The sequence below is a fragment of the Megalops cyprinoides genome, chromosome 22 (genome assembly GCF_013368585.1).
Source record: "Megalops cyprinoides isolate fMegCyp1 chromosome 22, fMegCyp1.pri, whole genome shotgun sequence".
NCBI classification, from domain to species: Eukaryota; Metazoa; Chordata; class Actinopteri; order Elopiformes; family Megalopidae; genus Megalops; species Megalops cyprinoides.
The window spans coordinates 12,039,660-12,055,188 of NC_050604.1; the positions used below are offsets into that span (position 1 = coordinate 12,039,660).

The 15,529-nt window shown below is 48.9% G+C and overlaps 1 protein-coding gene across 1 annotated transcript in view; it reads right to left on the reverse strand.

The window, feature by feature from the left end:
- Positions 1-15,529, reverse strand: part of htt (huntingtin) — a 49,058-nt gene that overhangs the window by 23,545 nt on the left and 9,984 nt on the right. The window contains exons 8-35 of the mRNA XM_036516554.1: positions 15,252-15,430; positions 13,888-14,092; positions 13,531-13,578; positions 12,839-12,919; positions 12,089-12,402; positions 10,100-10,229; positions 9,704-9,822; positions 9,379-9,490; positions 8,976-9,113; positions 8,530-8,688; positions 8,340-8,437; positions 7,893-8,032; positions 7,734-7,797; positions 7,512-7,612; positions 7,236-7,382; positions 6,736-6,856; positions 5,765-5,910; positions 5,299-5,450; positions 4,616-4,815; positions 4,366-4,492; positions 3,877-4,004; positions 3,562-3,672; positions 3,390-3,467; positions 2,935-3,158; positions 2,548-2,626; positions 1,806-1,967; positions 1,397-1,452; positions 63-211 (exon numbers count right to left, since the gene is read on the reverse strand). Coding sequence (XP_036372447.1) covers positions 63-211; positions 1,397-1,452; positions 1,806-1,967; positions 2,548-2,626; positions 2,935-3,158; positions 3,390-3,467; positions 3,562-3,672; positions 3,877-4,004; positions 4,366-4,492; positions 4,616-4,815; positions 5,299-5,450; positions 5,765-5,910; positions 6,736-6,856; positions 7,236-7,382; positions 7,512-7,612; positions 7,734-7,797; positions 7,893-8,032; positions 8,340-8,437; positions 8,530-8,688; positions 8,976-9,113; positions 9,379-9,490; positions 9,704-9,822; positions 10,100-10,229; positions 12,089-12,402; positions 12,839-12,919; positions 13,531-13,578; positions 13,888-14,092; positions 15,252-15,430 — 3,768 coding nt within the window. The remainder of the gene's footprint in view (positions 1-62; positions 212-1,396; positions 1,453-1,805; positions 1,968-2,547; positions 2,627-2,934; positions 3,159-3,389; positions 3,468-3,561; positions 3,673-3,876; positions 4,005-4,365; positions 4,493-4,615; positions 4,816-5,298; positions 5,451-5,764; positions 5,911-6,735; positions 6,857-7,235; positions 7,383-7,511; positions 7,613-7,733; positions 7,798-7,892; positions 8,033-8,339; positions 8,438-8,529; positions 8,689-8,975; positions 9,114-9,378; positions 9,491-9,703; positions 9,823-10,099; positions 10,230-12,088; positions 12,403-12,838; positions 12,920-13,530; positions 13,579-13,887; positions 14,093-15,251; positions 15,431-15,529) is intronic.

Genomic DNA, 15,529 nt, shown 5'->3' on the forward strand with positions numbered 1-15,529 from the left:
AATGAATGTAATGTAATGTAATATAATGAAACCTCTGCCTCAGAGGCAGGGGCGGGGCCTACCGTGAGTGACAGCCTTCCTGCCGCTGGCCATGATGCCGTCGCACAGCTGGATGATTTTGGGGATGCTGATGATCTGCTTGGAGTGGTAGCGCTCGTAGGACAGCAGCACCAGGAAGAAGAAGATGCTGGGGACGATGGCTTCCGAGTCCCTGCACAGTGACACGGCCCCCATCGGTTCAGGGTCAAAAATGCCTTGCTCCTGTACTACAAAGCTCTTAAGCAGGTTTATCTAAGCTGCAGATTGAACAATGATACCGGTCTGACATCCCCTCACACTGCTTTAAAAAATATATATATAAATAAGTTTGATACATTTTGTGATACGCATCAAGCTACAGTTGAGCAGCGCAAAGCGCAGCCTGTAGGCCTGGAACCCAAGCCTCCTCTCACAGTCAGTGACGCAAGACTGCCTCACTAGCAATCAGAGCTTTTCATCAGAGAACAGAGGCGCACAAAGCCCAATCAAACAGATAGCTCTCTGACCACTTTAGCAGATAAATAATCGTGTGTAAAAGCCTACTGCGGGTTTATCAGTTTTGGCATGGTGACAGTTTGCATTTTTTATGAAATGAACTGGAGATGATGCTGAAAAATCCTCTGAACTGTGGCTGACTTGCTGAAAGAGTGAGTATTGCTTTTTCACTCAGTTTAAAAACTCAGCATGCCACAGTTATTCAGTTGAACGGTTACTGTTTGACATGTCCAACTAATGGATATTAATTTTAATTTTATTTCAGCACGAAAGTAAATAAGCTTTTTAACCCTTTCGCACGTGACTTAATTTATGTTGTGTAGCACGTGTGTTATGTTACATGGTTTATTATGTTTTCGTTAGCGTTATTAAGCTTCTCATAGTTTTGACCACCGCATTTGCTATACTTTGTAACGTTAAATTACTGTTTCCTCAAAACTAATTTTAGCTAGAATTTTTCCAATCTAGTGGCTAATCACACCGGTTTGACTGCACACGCAAAAATGATCACACCGGTGTGACCGTGCACGTGAAAGGGTTAAAGCAAAACCCAGGCAAAATGTTTTGTCGGACCAAATGCATAGAGTCAATAGTCACTTACAAGGCTAATTTATCAATGCTTGGCAGGACCAACTAAAAACTTTTTCTGCCTTATATTTTCTAATAAATCATTTTTACAGAGCAAATCATCTCCTCATCACTCACACTTTTGTCAGACTCACAGTACACGATATATATTTTACTCTTGTAAACTCTTGTCATGTTCTTAATGTGCTGAGATTTGTTCATTTAAAATAGAAATCAAAATCAAAACTCTTAAATTCACCATTTGTTATCGATGAGAATGTAGGAGAGGTCTTACCTGAACTGGCCCACTTCTATGTACTCAAACTGCTTCAGCACAAATCCAATAAAGACCTGAGACAAAGCAGTCATATGTTATTTCCATGAAGCAGAAGCTTTAGCATTTCTCAATGAAATAAAACGAACAGGTTAGGTCTATTCTAAGGATACACACATATAGACAATAACCAAAGTATTAATATTGATACAGGGTCCAAGCTTTAGCATTTGACATAAAACAAGAACAAAGTTTTTGACCTATTCTAAGAATATGTAGTTATTACCGATAAGCATACATAGACAATAACCACTATACAATAACCCAATAATAAGTGTCATTACATGTTCTAAACCACCTGCTTCACATAACATTACAGCAGAATGACCCCAGTCAGAATGCCCTAAGCCGATAGTCATGAGCTGCTGACCTGATCTGAGTCCAGCAGGCAGTAGTTGACCCGCAGCTGCACCAGCTGGGCCAGCAGGTCCAGGACCTGTCTCTGCAGTGAGACGGAGGTGCTGGTGGTGTACTGCTTCAGGGCCTTGATCACCAGCGGCTCAAACAGCCGGATGTGGGTGTGGATGGCATTCTGTGCACGGAAGAGAGGATCATGGGAAGGCGACAAGACAGCAAAGGACAGGGTACTGTCATTTACCAGCATGGAGTGGTACACTACAACATGTTTCAGTCTAACAGTTCAATGAGAAGGAACTCATGCACTTTAAAATATACAACACTATACCAGGTTGCAAAATATCATCTGTGAAGACCCATAGGTTGATATTTGACCAAACAGTAAACGTGTCCCTTGTATTTGTATGCTAAAAAATATTTTACCACTAGTTCTCAATTCCAAGACAAATCACAATGTCTTTTCTACTCACAAGATGCAAAAGACGTAACTGCAACGGTTTAATCATAGCTGGCTCCAGCTTCAGAGTACAGTGGAATGCTTTAATAATTGAACAACAGTCGTAAATCAATCGCGGCTTGAATTACAGCCTTGCTGGAGATGATAGCTTTCAGGTGCATTTCCATCTGCAGCCCACTACAGAAGCCGCTGTTCTGCTCGGGTGGGAACCCTGACGTGGCCGAGAACTGGGAGCCATTACAAAAATGATTTCATTAGCAGACTTGGCCAGAAAAGGGCTTGGGTATAAGGGTTTTACCTTGTCCCCTTTGTGACGGGTGACGTTGGTGATGCTTGACCTGAGCTGGCTGGACACCTTCTGCATCACATCAAACCACCTGCAGGCCACACAGAATCAAACTCAACCGCATTCACAGTGATATGTGGGTCTGTTAAGCAGATGTTCAGCAAATGTCATTTTAACTGATTAACTCAGTGTGTGTGAGTGCGTGTGTGTGTATAAATGTGTGTGCGTGTGTGTGTGTGTGTGTGTGTGTGTGTATATGTGTGTTTGCGTATGTATGTGTGTGTGTGTGTGTGTGTGTGTGTGTGTGTATATGTGTGTGTGTGCCTGAGCGTGCGCGTGTGCACGTGTGCGTGCGTGTGTGTGTGCTTGCGTGCGTGCGTATGCACGCGTCTGCCTCACCCCGAGGCGTCCTGCTCCTGCTCCGCCTGCACCATGTTGCGCAGGCTGGCGTCGGCCAGCGCCTGGGTGAAGTGGGTGTAGGGGGCCATGAAGCAGTAGTGGTAGAGCCCCGGCCGCAGGCTGGACGAGCCCAGGCGCAGGGCCTTGCCCTGGGACTTGCAGGGGTTGGACCAGACGCCGTCGTACTGAGCCACCAGATTCGTCCCAAACAGGGTTTTCAGCAGCTGAGAACCAAGAACACAAGCTTCACTGTCAGAAATAAAATTAGAAAAAGATATTGCTATGTCTTCAGACACTGCGCCATCATGTCTGCTATTACGCTGGCTTTCAGCATTATTGGCAGTTCTAAACTGAAGACATGGGTCCAGACATTCACTCCAAGATGAGCGTATACCTGCTACAGTTTACACCAGGCCTATTGCATTAGCACTGTCTGGTGAGTGGGTGTGCCTCACCTGCTGAACACAGACAGTGGCCATGGTGGGCTCTCTGGAGAAGCAGGACTTCAGGTACCCCAGGATCTCCTCTACACACTGTGAACAAACAGAGGAACATAATGATGAGGATGCTAATTTACATGAACACGCCCCACAGGGACCAAGAGCCAATCAAAGGCAAGGGCCTCACCTTTCCAATGTCATGGAGGGTGGCGAGCTCCAGCAGCTGGGACAGGACGTCCAGCGCCGCCCTCAGGAAGCTGCCGAACTTCTCGTTGGCGTTGTGAAGGTCTAGTGTTACCTTGACGACACAGAGGAAGATATTCCTACCATGACAACATCGCAATGTTTACTGAAAAGTGATGAGTAATCAACATCACAGCAAGTGTGACACACTTCAAAACAATGCGTTCAGGCATGGACAATGCCCACACATTGCTTCTATGAGCGTGTGTGTGTGTGTGTGTGTGTGTGTGTGTGTGTGTGTGAGAAAGAGAGAGATCACCTTGTAGTTGGCGTGAGTGGCCTTCAGCACGTCATACAGCTTCAGGTAGGGGGGTAGGTGGTAGAAGCTGCCCAGTGTGGTGGACTTGTTGACAGTGGTAGTCCCTGTACTGTCTGCAGCTCTGGCTGCTGAGACAGAGAACAACAAGACTCTCAGAGCCTCCTGTTTAAATGACTGCAGCCTGGCCATAAGGAAACTCATGCGTTTCTTTTCCCTGCTCAATTATACTAAATGGCTACTCAGCAGCACCAGTCCTACAGGACCATAATGGGGCATTGGCTTTTATTTGGCCCAAGCCCTCAGTGGCTTAATTAACCTTCAACATTTTGAAAGTTTGCTCCTGTGCCCTGGTGCCTCAGTTGGACAGCAGTTTCTATTTCAAAGGTAACTAAAAGGACTCCAGAGCTCAAGGTCTGCAGGTACCCGAAAGCAAGTTACAAAGTGGTTTATAGTAACACCACTGACAGCCAACAGTGTTGGGTTTCCTACCTGGGTTACCCTCGCTGCTCTTTTTGGGGCTCATGGGGGCGGCGCTGGGCTCAGCGGGCTCCTTCTCTTTGCCCTTCCTGCGGATGGGACTCAGGGACGGGGTATTGGACAGGGAGGGCAGTGTGGCCTAGGAGAAAATAAAAGACACTGGTGAAGAACAGACTCCGCCAACATCGCTGGGGAGAGGCCACTGGCCCACACAGCGGAGCGCTGTAAGCGGTACGCTGACAGGCCTCTCCTCCGCGGTTACCTTGGCGGCCAGGCCAGGGGACACGTCGTCCAGCACGTGGGCGCAGATATTGAGGACCTTGAGGAGGTGGGAGAAGAGCTGCTCCACCATGGCGACCGCGGAGCGGTCGCTCAGCGCTGGCCACGGCTCCTCCTGCTTCGCCCCTGTGCCAGACTCCTCCTCGCCAGTCAGCGGGCTCCTCATGCATTTGGGGGCCACGGCTGTCGGGACAGGAGGAAGGGGGTCAGTTTCAATGCTGGGAACACTGCATTCTGCATGAGGGCTGTATGGTGTAAGGCACAAAATATTATGACCTACAATCCAAGAATGATCAAATTAATGTGAATGATAGGCATCTTGGAGCTTACAAAGTTGGCAAAACAAGATCTGCATTATTTTAGCCCAAGTACGACAGTAATTGCACTGTTTGTTCCAAATTACCACACAGTAAAAGAAATTTGAAGAAGCTTTTAAGATAAATATTTAACTAAGTTATTAGTGAGGAAATAAGAAGTTAATTCTCAGATTCTTAGGAATGAAATAAGTTGTTTCATAAGAGCACAAATATAAACACAAATAACTGAATAAAGGTATCTTTTGAAGTGTTTCCAAGATTCTTGCCCCCGATGTAATGCCAGGGTGATGGATGTCTGTGGTAACAGCACCGGACTGTGCGCTGCGATGTGGATGAGCGTGGTCTGTACCTGCGAGGAGGTTTCCGGTGAGCAGCAGAGCGTCCTGATGTGCAGACAGGTCGAGCGGGAACCAGGCCGAGGACAGCAGCGACAGCACCATGCTGGCCATGCCCATCGTGCAGCTCTTCCTCCCCTCCTCCCCAGAGCCTGACTGGGGCACACTGCAAGCACCACAGATACCGTGTTAGAGAGTGCACTGCTGCAGACACCATAGATACTACACTTAAAACACAGAAACCTCAAACTGCTGAGACAGGCTGCAGGCACCATAGATACAACCCTCAGACAGATAAACACCATAGATAATACACCATAAACACTATAGATAACACAAAGACCTCAAATTGCAGAGGCAGGCTGCAGATACCATGACTACAACATGTTAGAGAAATATTCAACTGCCCAGAGAGACTGAAAGATGCACAGAAAGGTTTCAAACACCACAGCTAGCCGGACATCTGGGCTTGGCGGGTACCTGAGAGAGCGGCCTCTGTTCTTGTAGAGGCTAGAGCGATGAGCCTGGCTGACGAGGGAGCCGACGTACCCGCAGTGCCAGCCCACACTCCAGGTGCACACTGGGAATGCGGAGGACAGGAGGCACAGGGCTTCGCAGCAGCCAAACTGGAAGAGAGGGGCCACACGCATCACACACATCTGCCACACATTCACCGTATCCACCTCACCAGCTACTTTCCCATGCCATCCGCAGCTGCTGTTTCACAGACATCAAACTAGAAAAAGTGATTCACTTTCTGTCCTGCAGAAAAAAGATTCACAGAGATACAGTGACCTCCATATTTATTCATACCTCTGACTGTATATGAAGAGAAAATATGCTATGAAAGAATGTACATGTACAGGCACGTATGCTTTTTGTTCCTGTTTACTCAGGTGTAAAGGTGCTATAAATATCGTAGCCACTGTAACTACTGAATGTGTTCATTTCATAACCACTGCTTATGCTTGTTGGGGCGATTCAGAGATTATCACAATGTGGGATGAGCCTATTAGATCCCTCCCTGAAACCACAAGTGCTTTGCTGGGTAGATATCAAAAATGTGGCGATGAAGGTCGCTCCTTCACTCAAGATTATGAAGTTGCTCTACTGAATAAGAACCTCTTAAGGAAATTAACACACAGTAGGAACTTCGCCTCATAGGTATGTAAAGCTTGCTTAAGCTTGATTTTAAATAAAAAGCCAGGCTGCTTGTTTTTGCAAAACAAAACCTGAGGATAAACAAGACCCTGCATATTTCTAATGGCTGTGACTGCCATAGCAATATACACCAGCATCATTTGATACAAGCGTTGTAAACTTTTATATAAACTATCCTCTAGAGGATCTGGAGCAGCCAGTGACCTGCTCGATCAGTAAGCGCTGGTCACAGATCAGTGCTGCCAAGGTGAGTGTGGCACGGTGAAGAGCTCCGCCGTGGAGGCGCTCACCGTGAGGGCTCTGGAGGTGGAAGAGGCGAGCGCGTGGGACACGGCCGTGATCACCCGGGACAGGCTGTTCTCCACCGTGACATCTGACGCGCTCTGGGGAATGTTGTAGCCTCTGTAAGTCCTGAGGGACGGAGAGACACGCACATCAGCAACACTCAAGGCCACGGTAACCTTCACACCTGCTGCAGTGTTGGGCAGAGGCGCTGAAAATTTTGTTCACCTTCAGGGGACTGTAAAAACTGCAGTAACCAGAACGCTTGCATGTTTCTACTGCTTTGGCAGTCAAATAGAGGGCGCAACCACTTCAGACACGTCTTACACAGCTGATTTCAAAACAAGTACTGCTTGACAAAGATCATTATGGGATTTGCCAAAATCACACCTAAATCTCAGTTGGCTACAGCTGCGCTCAGAGCCAGATAACAGACAATCTGTGGGTAGAGCTCCAGCACACAGATAAGACACTAAGCAGCAGTGCTGCTGCACGCGAAGCTTCGCACCTGGTGATGGTGCTGACGGTGAAGTGGGACGGGGGCTGGGTCTCGTGCATCAGCAGCTGCAGGTGCACGCTGCTCTGGTCCCGGGCGATGGCCACGACGGGGTCCGCCTGGCCCTGGTCGCAGTCGTAGAACAGCCTGGGGATCAGCCTGAGAGACGAGGAGAAAGAGGGCGTGCGAGTTAGCGGACGGCTGCCCGCTCCAGTCCGAAAGGCAGTCGGGAAAACCGGTACGGGCCGAAAGTGCGCGTGGAGGCTCCCGTTCCCTGAGACGCGTTACCTGCTGACGGTCGCCGCTGCCGCGTGGCGCACACGCGGGTCCTCGTCCCCCAGGAAGTGGATGACCACGTCATTCAGCACTCGATCCTGCAGCTTCAGCAGCTGCGCGGCAACGACAGAGACCATCAACACACCGACCAGCAACAACTGCTAGCTGTAGTACTAAAGCAGAGTTCATATCACTACATGATTGGACATTAAAGTCATTGCTTATATTACTCACCCTGGTGTAGTGGTGCTCTCCTTTGTGCAAGCTTTCAGTTTTCCTCTCCAGAAAACTCACCAACCTGTATGCCAGAGGACAAGGCAGCGTGTGAGTGAGGGAAAGTTTCAGTGATGGCGAGAAAGCGCGGTTCAGTCTTGAAACCCGTGATCCCGTTACCGAAAATCCATCTCAGCCAGCGTCTCCAGCAGCTCCGTCCGGACCAGCCAATAGGAGCAGTCCCTGAGGGCCAGGAGATCGATGACCAGCTGAAGGCCCAGCTCACCGAAGCTACTGTTACACAGGGCCATGATACAGTGCTGCAAAGACACAGAACAGGTGTATTAATTCATACTTCACAATGCGTGTAGGCACTGTAATTTTTTTGGACACTTGAGTAAGCCGTTTATACAGATACTATTTCTTCAGTCTTGGAATGGAAACAGTCACCCTGATCAAGACCAATTCCCTTTCGCTTTTGCATTGCTGTAGAAGTCGTTTTATATTACATTACGATTGCCATTCAGCAGACGGTCTTATCCAAAGTGACTTACATAGGTTACAACGTGTTGCAGAGCAGTGTGTGTAAGAGTCTCCCCAGACGGACAGGTGTGTAGGCGCACTCACCCTGACAGCCAGGCACGCCATCTTGCAAGTGACGGAGGACTCGTCCTTCAGACTCCTCTGCAGCAAAGGCACACAGTCCACCAGAGAGACGGGGTTTCCTGAGTGCAGAGAGGAGTGTGGATGGGCACCGCTGGCCTGGAGCTCCAGGCAACTTCAGGTTTTCAAAGCCTTTTAAATTCACAGCACTCACCTGTCGAGCTTTTGACGTTGGCGAGCCAGGGCTCAACATTGAACCGGGACTTGTTGAGTATGGAGTAAACGATGGTTCCACACAGGACTGCAGTTGCTCCACGGATCTGAGGGTCTCCGTGCTCTATATACTTTAATATGTCACTTATGTACTGCTGTTCTGTAAAAGTAGTAACAAAACACCATGTTCATAAACATATATGCACAAAAGCCTTGTTTGTTTCATATCACTTGAAATTGGGATATTAGCTTAACAGATTTCCTTATGCATAGCTTGCATTTCACATTTTATCCAGAAAAACAAGGTCATTGTAATGAAGCAGTTCATGTTAACTACCTCACTCAAGGGAAAAGCTACAGTGCCGCACCCTGGATCTGCCCTACAATCCAATTCCCTAACCACTGACGTTATCTCTCACTGCTGACCGTCATGCCTGCTGCTCTCACCATCCGGCTGCAGGCCTTCCAGGGGCTCTCTGTACAGTCTGTTGAAGAAGGCCTCGGGGTGCAGGGCAGTGGCCGCCCCCACACAGCTCACGGCCAAAGCCTTCACGCTCACGCGCACCTCCTTGTCCGGGACCAGGCCTGCCCAAGACAGGCAACACCCATGAACCGCATAGCTCCTCAGCTCATACAAAAAACCATTAGCCCACCATCAATATAAGCTCAGCCACATTGCTTATCAACCAATGCAGATTTAATCATCCTCAGCTGTGCTGGTGTGCAACAGCACATTCAACCACAACCCCAGCACTGCTGTTGACACATACACATACACATGACACAAACCACCACAGGACTGTGATCATGTTCACTCACAGATCAGAGTAAAAATGCCAGGAGGTCTTACCATCCTTCTGTCCAGTTAGGAGAAAGGAGGCAGAGAGAAGCCGCATGCAGTGGACTAGTGGCTCGGCTTTCTGGTCAGTGTAGTGCCCAATCTCTCCTTTAATTCTGGACGGCTGTATGGCAGACAAAGATAAGACTCAGAATCAGAATTCCATACCAAATTCATCTCACTTCTGTTTTACCACATTAACACTGAGAATGTACTTCTTAATCATATTTTAGAATGTTATATTGTACGTAGAATACATTTTAGATGCAATATTGTGTGAAGACAGAGAAATGGCCCAGATTCTCTCCCCACACAAACAGAAAGCATGCACAGTAACCTTGTTCTCCAGTTCCGCTGACTCTACCACTTCCTCCTTTGGTATGAATCTGTCCACGCTGCTGTCGGAGGACTGCCGGCTGTGGCCCTTGCCTTCCACCAGGTGAGGCTTGCTCAGGGCTGCAGAAGACGTGGCACACACAACACACTAAGTTCATCTTAAGTCTAAAGTCTGACAGCTTCAGCACCAAAGCTACAAATTCTATTACAATGAACTTTTTTATTGGAAATTTCCCAGCTCACTGAACACAATTCACTGATAAAATGATGTGGGTTGTATTTTGGATTTGTGTAGAGAGTGGGGGTGTAGCACAGGGTGAGCGAATAGGCAGGGGAAGATAAGCACTGCGACGCCGCTGAGGAAAGGATCATGGCTCGTTGCTGATAAGGGTCCTACCCAGGGCGGACTGGGAGAAGAGCTGCACTGGTTCCTCTGAGGCGGTGTTCGTCCCTGCCTCCTCCTCTTCCTCGTCCTGCAGCGTCCCGATCTGCATCCCTGAGTACTGACTCTCACTGCCATCCAGCACCTGACACACACACACACACACACACACACACAGGCCTGCTGGGTAACTGCCCCAACACACAGAACACACAGCCCCTCCTGCTGCCATCCACACCTGGCTTCAGGCTACAGTCTTTGAAGTGAGGACAGCAGAGAAAGTCTGGGATTGAAGCACTTCAGCAGGTTCACAACTTCAAAGTTGGCTTTGGAACACGGGAGCTGAAAATCCATAAAGTATCCGCAACAGGAATTAGGTGAGTGAGTATGTATAAATTCCGTAACACATAACCTTAGCCAACATTTTAAAGGCTGCAAGTCTATATGGACCTACGAACTTCAAACCCCAAAACACTGCACACTCCAGCGAGTGCAGAATGCTCTTACTGCAATGAGTCAGGGCCTAAATTTATCCAGAGGAGGGAGACAGAGCCTGTTGGGATGTCAACTTATGACTACTGTCCTGCACAGCTATGGAGCAGAACAATGCTACAGCACACCCACTCTGACATGCGTCACTGTCAGGGCGTTGGAACATTCATTCCAGTATGTAGGAGATGATCTGACTCCCTCCGTGCTGAATGGACCAAATCTAAGAGACAGTCATTCAGGGTGCGTCATCCCAAATGCAGAAATTTAAATGCAGAAACTGTGCAATCCCACAGCCTCTCACACACTGTACTGTGAAGACAAATTCAATGGCCATTGAATAGGTGCCTTAACTAGCAAAGGGAATCTCACAAAACGCAGCTTTCATGTTGCACTTCCGCCACAAAGCCTAGAAGCTAACACACTGTCTGGTTTGGATTTGCAAGTCAAACCTGTTCACTATCCTTTCAAGAAGCCTGGGTCTCAGGTGAATGGTGAACGTGAAAGTTTTTTAAATGATTAACAATGCCATTCTGCCCCGAATGGCCAAAATCCTTATGAAAATCACTACTTTGATACTGTCAGTTAAACATAAAATGATACATGACAGTGCATTACAACTTCAGTATTTAATGCATGCACTCAAGGTGAAGCACCAAGAGAGGGACTCTCTGTGTGTAGTGTATACTCTCTGTGTGTAGTGTAGACTCTCTGTGTGTAGTGTAGCTGATGTAGTGAGAACTACATCAGCTGAACAGGACACACACAAGGACAAATATACCATCTCATAAGACAATGAGGTTATATGCCAATTCCCTGTGAGTTCTGATTTATAAAAACCGCAGAGTAAGAATATGTCTGCAGCAAACCAGCCGCCTTCTGTGGCCTTATGGAGGACAGCATCTCTGCAGCTGTGTGTTTGGAGTTTGGAAAGGGAGATGCACACAGCCTGGGAGCACTGGAAGAGATAAGGCAATACAAGACTGGAAGGGGGTAGGAAATGAAACATCGCTGATATGAGGAGTCGGTTCAAGAGGGAAATGCTGTGCAGTGTTTTGCCATGTTATTGAGGGAAGGTGAAAAGGGAGGTCGTGGAGCGCTTTTTCATGCTCAGGATTTCACTACCCATAAGCCCCTCTGTGGAACGATGTTTCGCATACTGAATTCACCCCCGTGGATGTGAAATGAGTGCGAGGGGCTGGGGGTGGAGGGAAGGGAATGGGGTTCTGCATGACCCCCTCCCCTGATGCAGCTGACCTCAACACTACTCCTATTGAAAGAGACATTGGAGTAGGAGGAGGAGGAAAAAGCGGCAAAGCTGGAGGTGTTGGACCCCTCGGCAGAATTAGGCCCGAGTACTTTATTGGCATTTTTCGGGAGACGCTCTAATCCAGAGAGAAATACATAGGTTACAATTTTTTACATGTTGGCGGGGAATCAAACTGGCAATCTTTTGGTTTCAAGTCCTGCTCCTGACCGCTATGCTACAGCGCTGCTCTCCGCGGCCACACTTACGAGCTCGGCGCAGTCGGAGGGTGTGACGGCCATGTCGGGCCCCTCGGTGGTGGTGTGCGAGCTGTCGCTGGGCGGCGAGGGCGCCAGGTGGTTGGTGCTGAGCGTGCCGCCGCTGTTGATCTGGCTGGAGCCGCGGCTCAGCGTGTCCTCGTCCTCGTCCTCGGGCGTGTCGGCGCCGCTGCCCTGCTGGGGGGAGGAGCTGAGGTCGGCGGGCTCCGCCGGCTGCAGTCCGCGCTGGGAGGAGCGCGGCTGCTCCGTGATGATGTCCACCGAGGCCAGCGTGGACACGCCCGACGACGACGAGGCCACCGAGGCTGCTGGGAAAGATGGCCAGAGATTCCCCACAGAGAGGCAATTTCAGGTCAGTTTCTCTTGGAAAACAGAAAACCCAAGGATGGCTGGCTATCGGACCATCATTTTTGGCTATGGCTGAGCAGCTCTACATAACAGTGTTTTTCTGTCAGTTACAGATTAACTGGGTGACCAAGCAAGGGGCTCTCTCAAATCAGCATGAGCATTTTAGCATTACTGCAAGCTGGCAAGGAAGACCTTAATTAGGGTACCCACTAAAGAAGCCACAGCCCTGAACAATGCCTGTTCTTGCTCTTGTTGCAGCATAAAAAAAATCACACCAGTTATCATTTATATATGCATTTTAAATGAAAAACATTGACTTTCAGGGGCAACGTAAAAACAGTCACATTTTGTTATTTTGTGGGCCCAGGCCACAGCCATCCCACACACACATACCTGTGAGGGCACCAGTGCTGACCTCTGACCTGGTCTCTGTGTCGTCCTCTAGCCCCTCCTCCTCTCCTGAGAGCATCTTGCCTGGAAAAAGGAGTTGACACTGATTACATGAAACAGGCACGCTTTATCTGCATTAGTAATCAAAAACCATAATTTCCACACATTCTTTCCTCTTTATACAACCCTGTTTGGAACTGCCAATTGTACATGAGGCTCGTCTCACAGAATATAACAGAATTCTCCGGAAAGGTCCCTGAGGAGCATGCAGTGGTCATGTTTTTTTGATCATTCCAAAACAAGTCTGTAAGCACCCTGGGGCAATCCCAGAAATTTCAAGCGTATCCACCCCTTCTGCTGCTGGCAATGGATCTGAGTCCAAACAGCAAAGATAACATGTCAGACTCCACCGCCTTTAAGGAAAACTGTTGAAGAAATTTCTGAAAACAGCCCCTGCAACACTTACCTGTTCCCTACCTGCATGGCGATATTGCCGATTCCCTACCTATATGGTGATATTACCTGCTCCATACATGCCCTACAATATTACCTGTGGCATACCAACTGATGTTGGAGAAGCAGACATGAACTGGATATCGACCAACAAAAAAATACAGAGAAAAAGTGCAGTGGGGAGACCCAGACACGAGACACAGAGGGAGGCTACTGCAGTGGGCACTGCTGGACATAATCACCTTTCTGTTTCCTGAGGAGAAGCGGACTGCATGAAGACCCTCCTCCAGCTGCAGGCGAGAGGAGAGAGGAGATAAAGGAAACCAGAAAGCGGCTGGAGGCCCCCCATCCGCAGGGGAAGGAAAGTTAGAGGAAGGAGAGCCGAAGGAAGAGGAAAAGGAAAAGAGGGAAGGGGGCGGCGGTTGCCACGGCAGCACACGGGACGAGCACGTGACCGACCGAAGCAAACGGAACGGCAGAGTAACACGCTGAGTAGCCAACGGGCGTCCCTCTGCTGGTGAGGTGAACACTGAGAGGCGGGACCCTGAGCGGTCCGCGGCGTGTCATTGGTGGGTTGGGCGGGGGGGGGAGGGGTTTACCGATGAGCTCCAGGATGCTGCCGCTGCGGGCGCGGCTCTCGGCCTCGTCGCGGGACACGGTGACGGAGGCGACGCCGCCGGGCGTGACGAGGGCGTGGAGGAGCTCAGGCGGCGGCGTCCGGAGGATCTGCTGCAGCAGCTCCAGCGCGGCCGTCACCACGTTGTGGTCGCAGTGCTGCGTGTAGTGCAGGGTCAGCTCGTACACCTGAGGAGACGCATAACAGCAAAGGGTTAACCTCCTCAGAGCGCATACACCTGAACACACATCGCTAAGGGGTCACCTCCTCAGAGCGCATACACCTGAACACACATCGCTAAGGGGTCACCTCCTCAGAGCGCATACACCTGAACACACATCGCTAAGGGGTCACCTCCTCAGAGCGCATACACCTGAACACACATCGCTAAGGGGTCACCTCCTCAGAGCGCATACACCTGAACACACATCGCTAAGGGGTCACCTCCTCAGAGTGCATACACCTGAACACACATCGCTAAGGGGTCACCTCCTCAGAGCGCATACACCTGAACACACATCGCTAAGGGGTCACCTTCTCAGAGCGCATACACCTGAACACACATCGCTAAGGGGTCACCTCCTCAGAGCGCATACACCTGAACACACATTGCTAAGGGGTCACCTCCTCAGAGCGCATACACCTGAACACACATCGCTAAGGGGTCACCTCCTCAGAGCGCATACACCTGAACACACATTGCTAAGGGGTCACCTCCTCAGAGCGCATACACCTGAACACACACGTCACAAAAGGTTCATCTTCTCAGAGCTCCTAAACCAGAACACACACATCACAACTCCTCACTCTTACACCTGAGGACACACACGTCACACAAAGGCTTCATCTTCTCAGAGCACACACACCTAAGGACACACAGTACCAGTCAAAAGTTTGGACACGCCCGATTATAATAATGGCAACCATGCCTTCAAAGACATTTTGATCTAAATGCTTACGTTTAAACGCTTGAAATTTGTTTCTTAGGCATCAACTTCACTCTTTACATTTGTCTATGTATGAATTTCTTTCCAAAAAACATTTTTATCTTTTAAAACATTTTTGGCTACTTTGAAAAATCTAAAATATAAAATAACCTTGACTTCACTGAATATTTCCATTTGTGTTATTTCACAGTTTTGATGTCTGTACTATTATTCTAAAATATGGAAAACAGTAAAAATAAAAATAAAGGTTGTGTCCAACCCTTTGACTGGTACTGTAGATACACAAACACATAGTCAAAGCAGGATGTTGTTAAACTGCTCCTGAGCTTGTGTCCCCCTGCCCGGTGCAGTGTTGTTTGGAATGAGCAGGCAGTGTAAAGCAGACGTGCAGGTGCTGTACCTGGATCAGCTGCTCGCAGGTGGGGGAGATGTCCGCCTCTTTATGCGTCACCCCGAAGCTGCCCTTTAGGCCGGTGTCTTTGACCTGCTGCTGCAGCAGGGGCATCAGGTAGCGCAGCGTCAGCAGCACCCCGAGGATCAGGGAGCTGGAGTGCTCCTCATCCACCGGCACCAGGAGCCCTGAGAGACACACAAACACACACACATTACATTACATTATCATCATTTAGCAGACACTCTTATCCAGAGTGACTTACATAGGTGACTTTTTTTTTTATA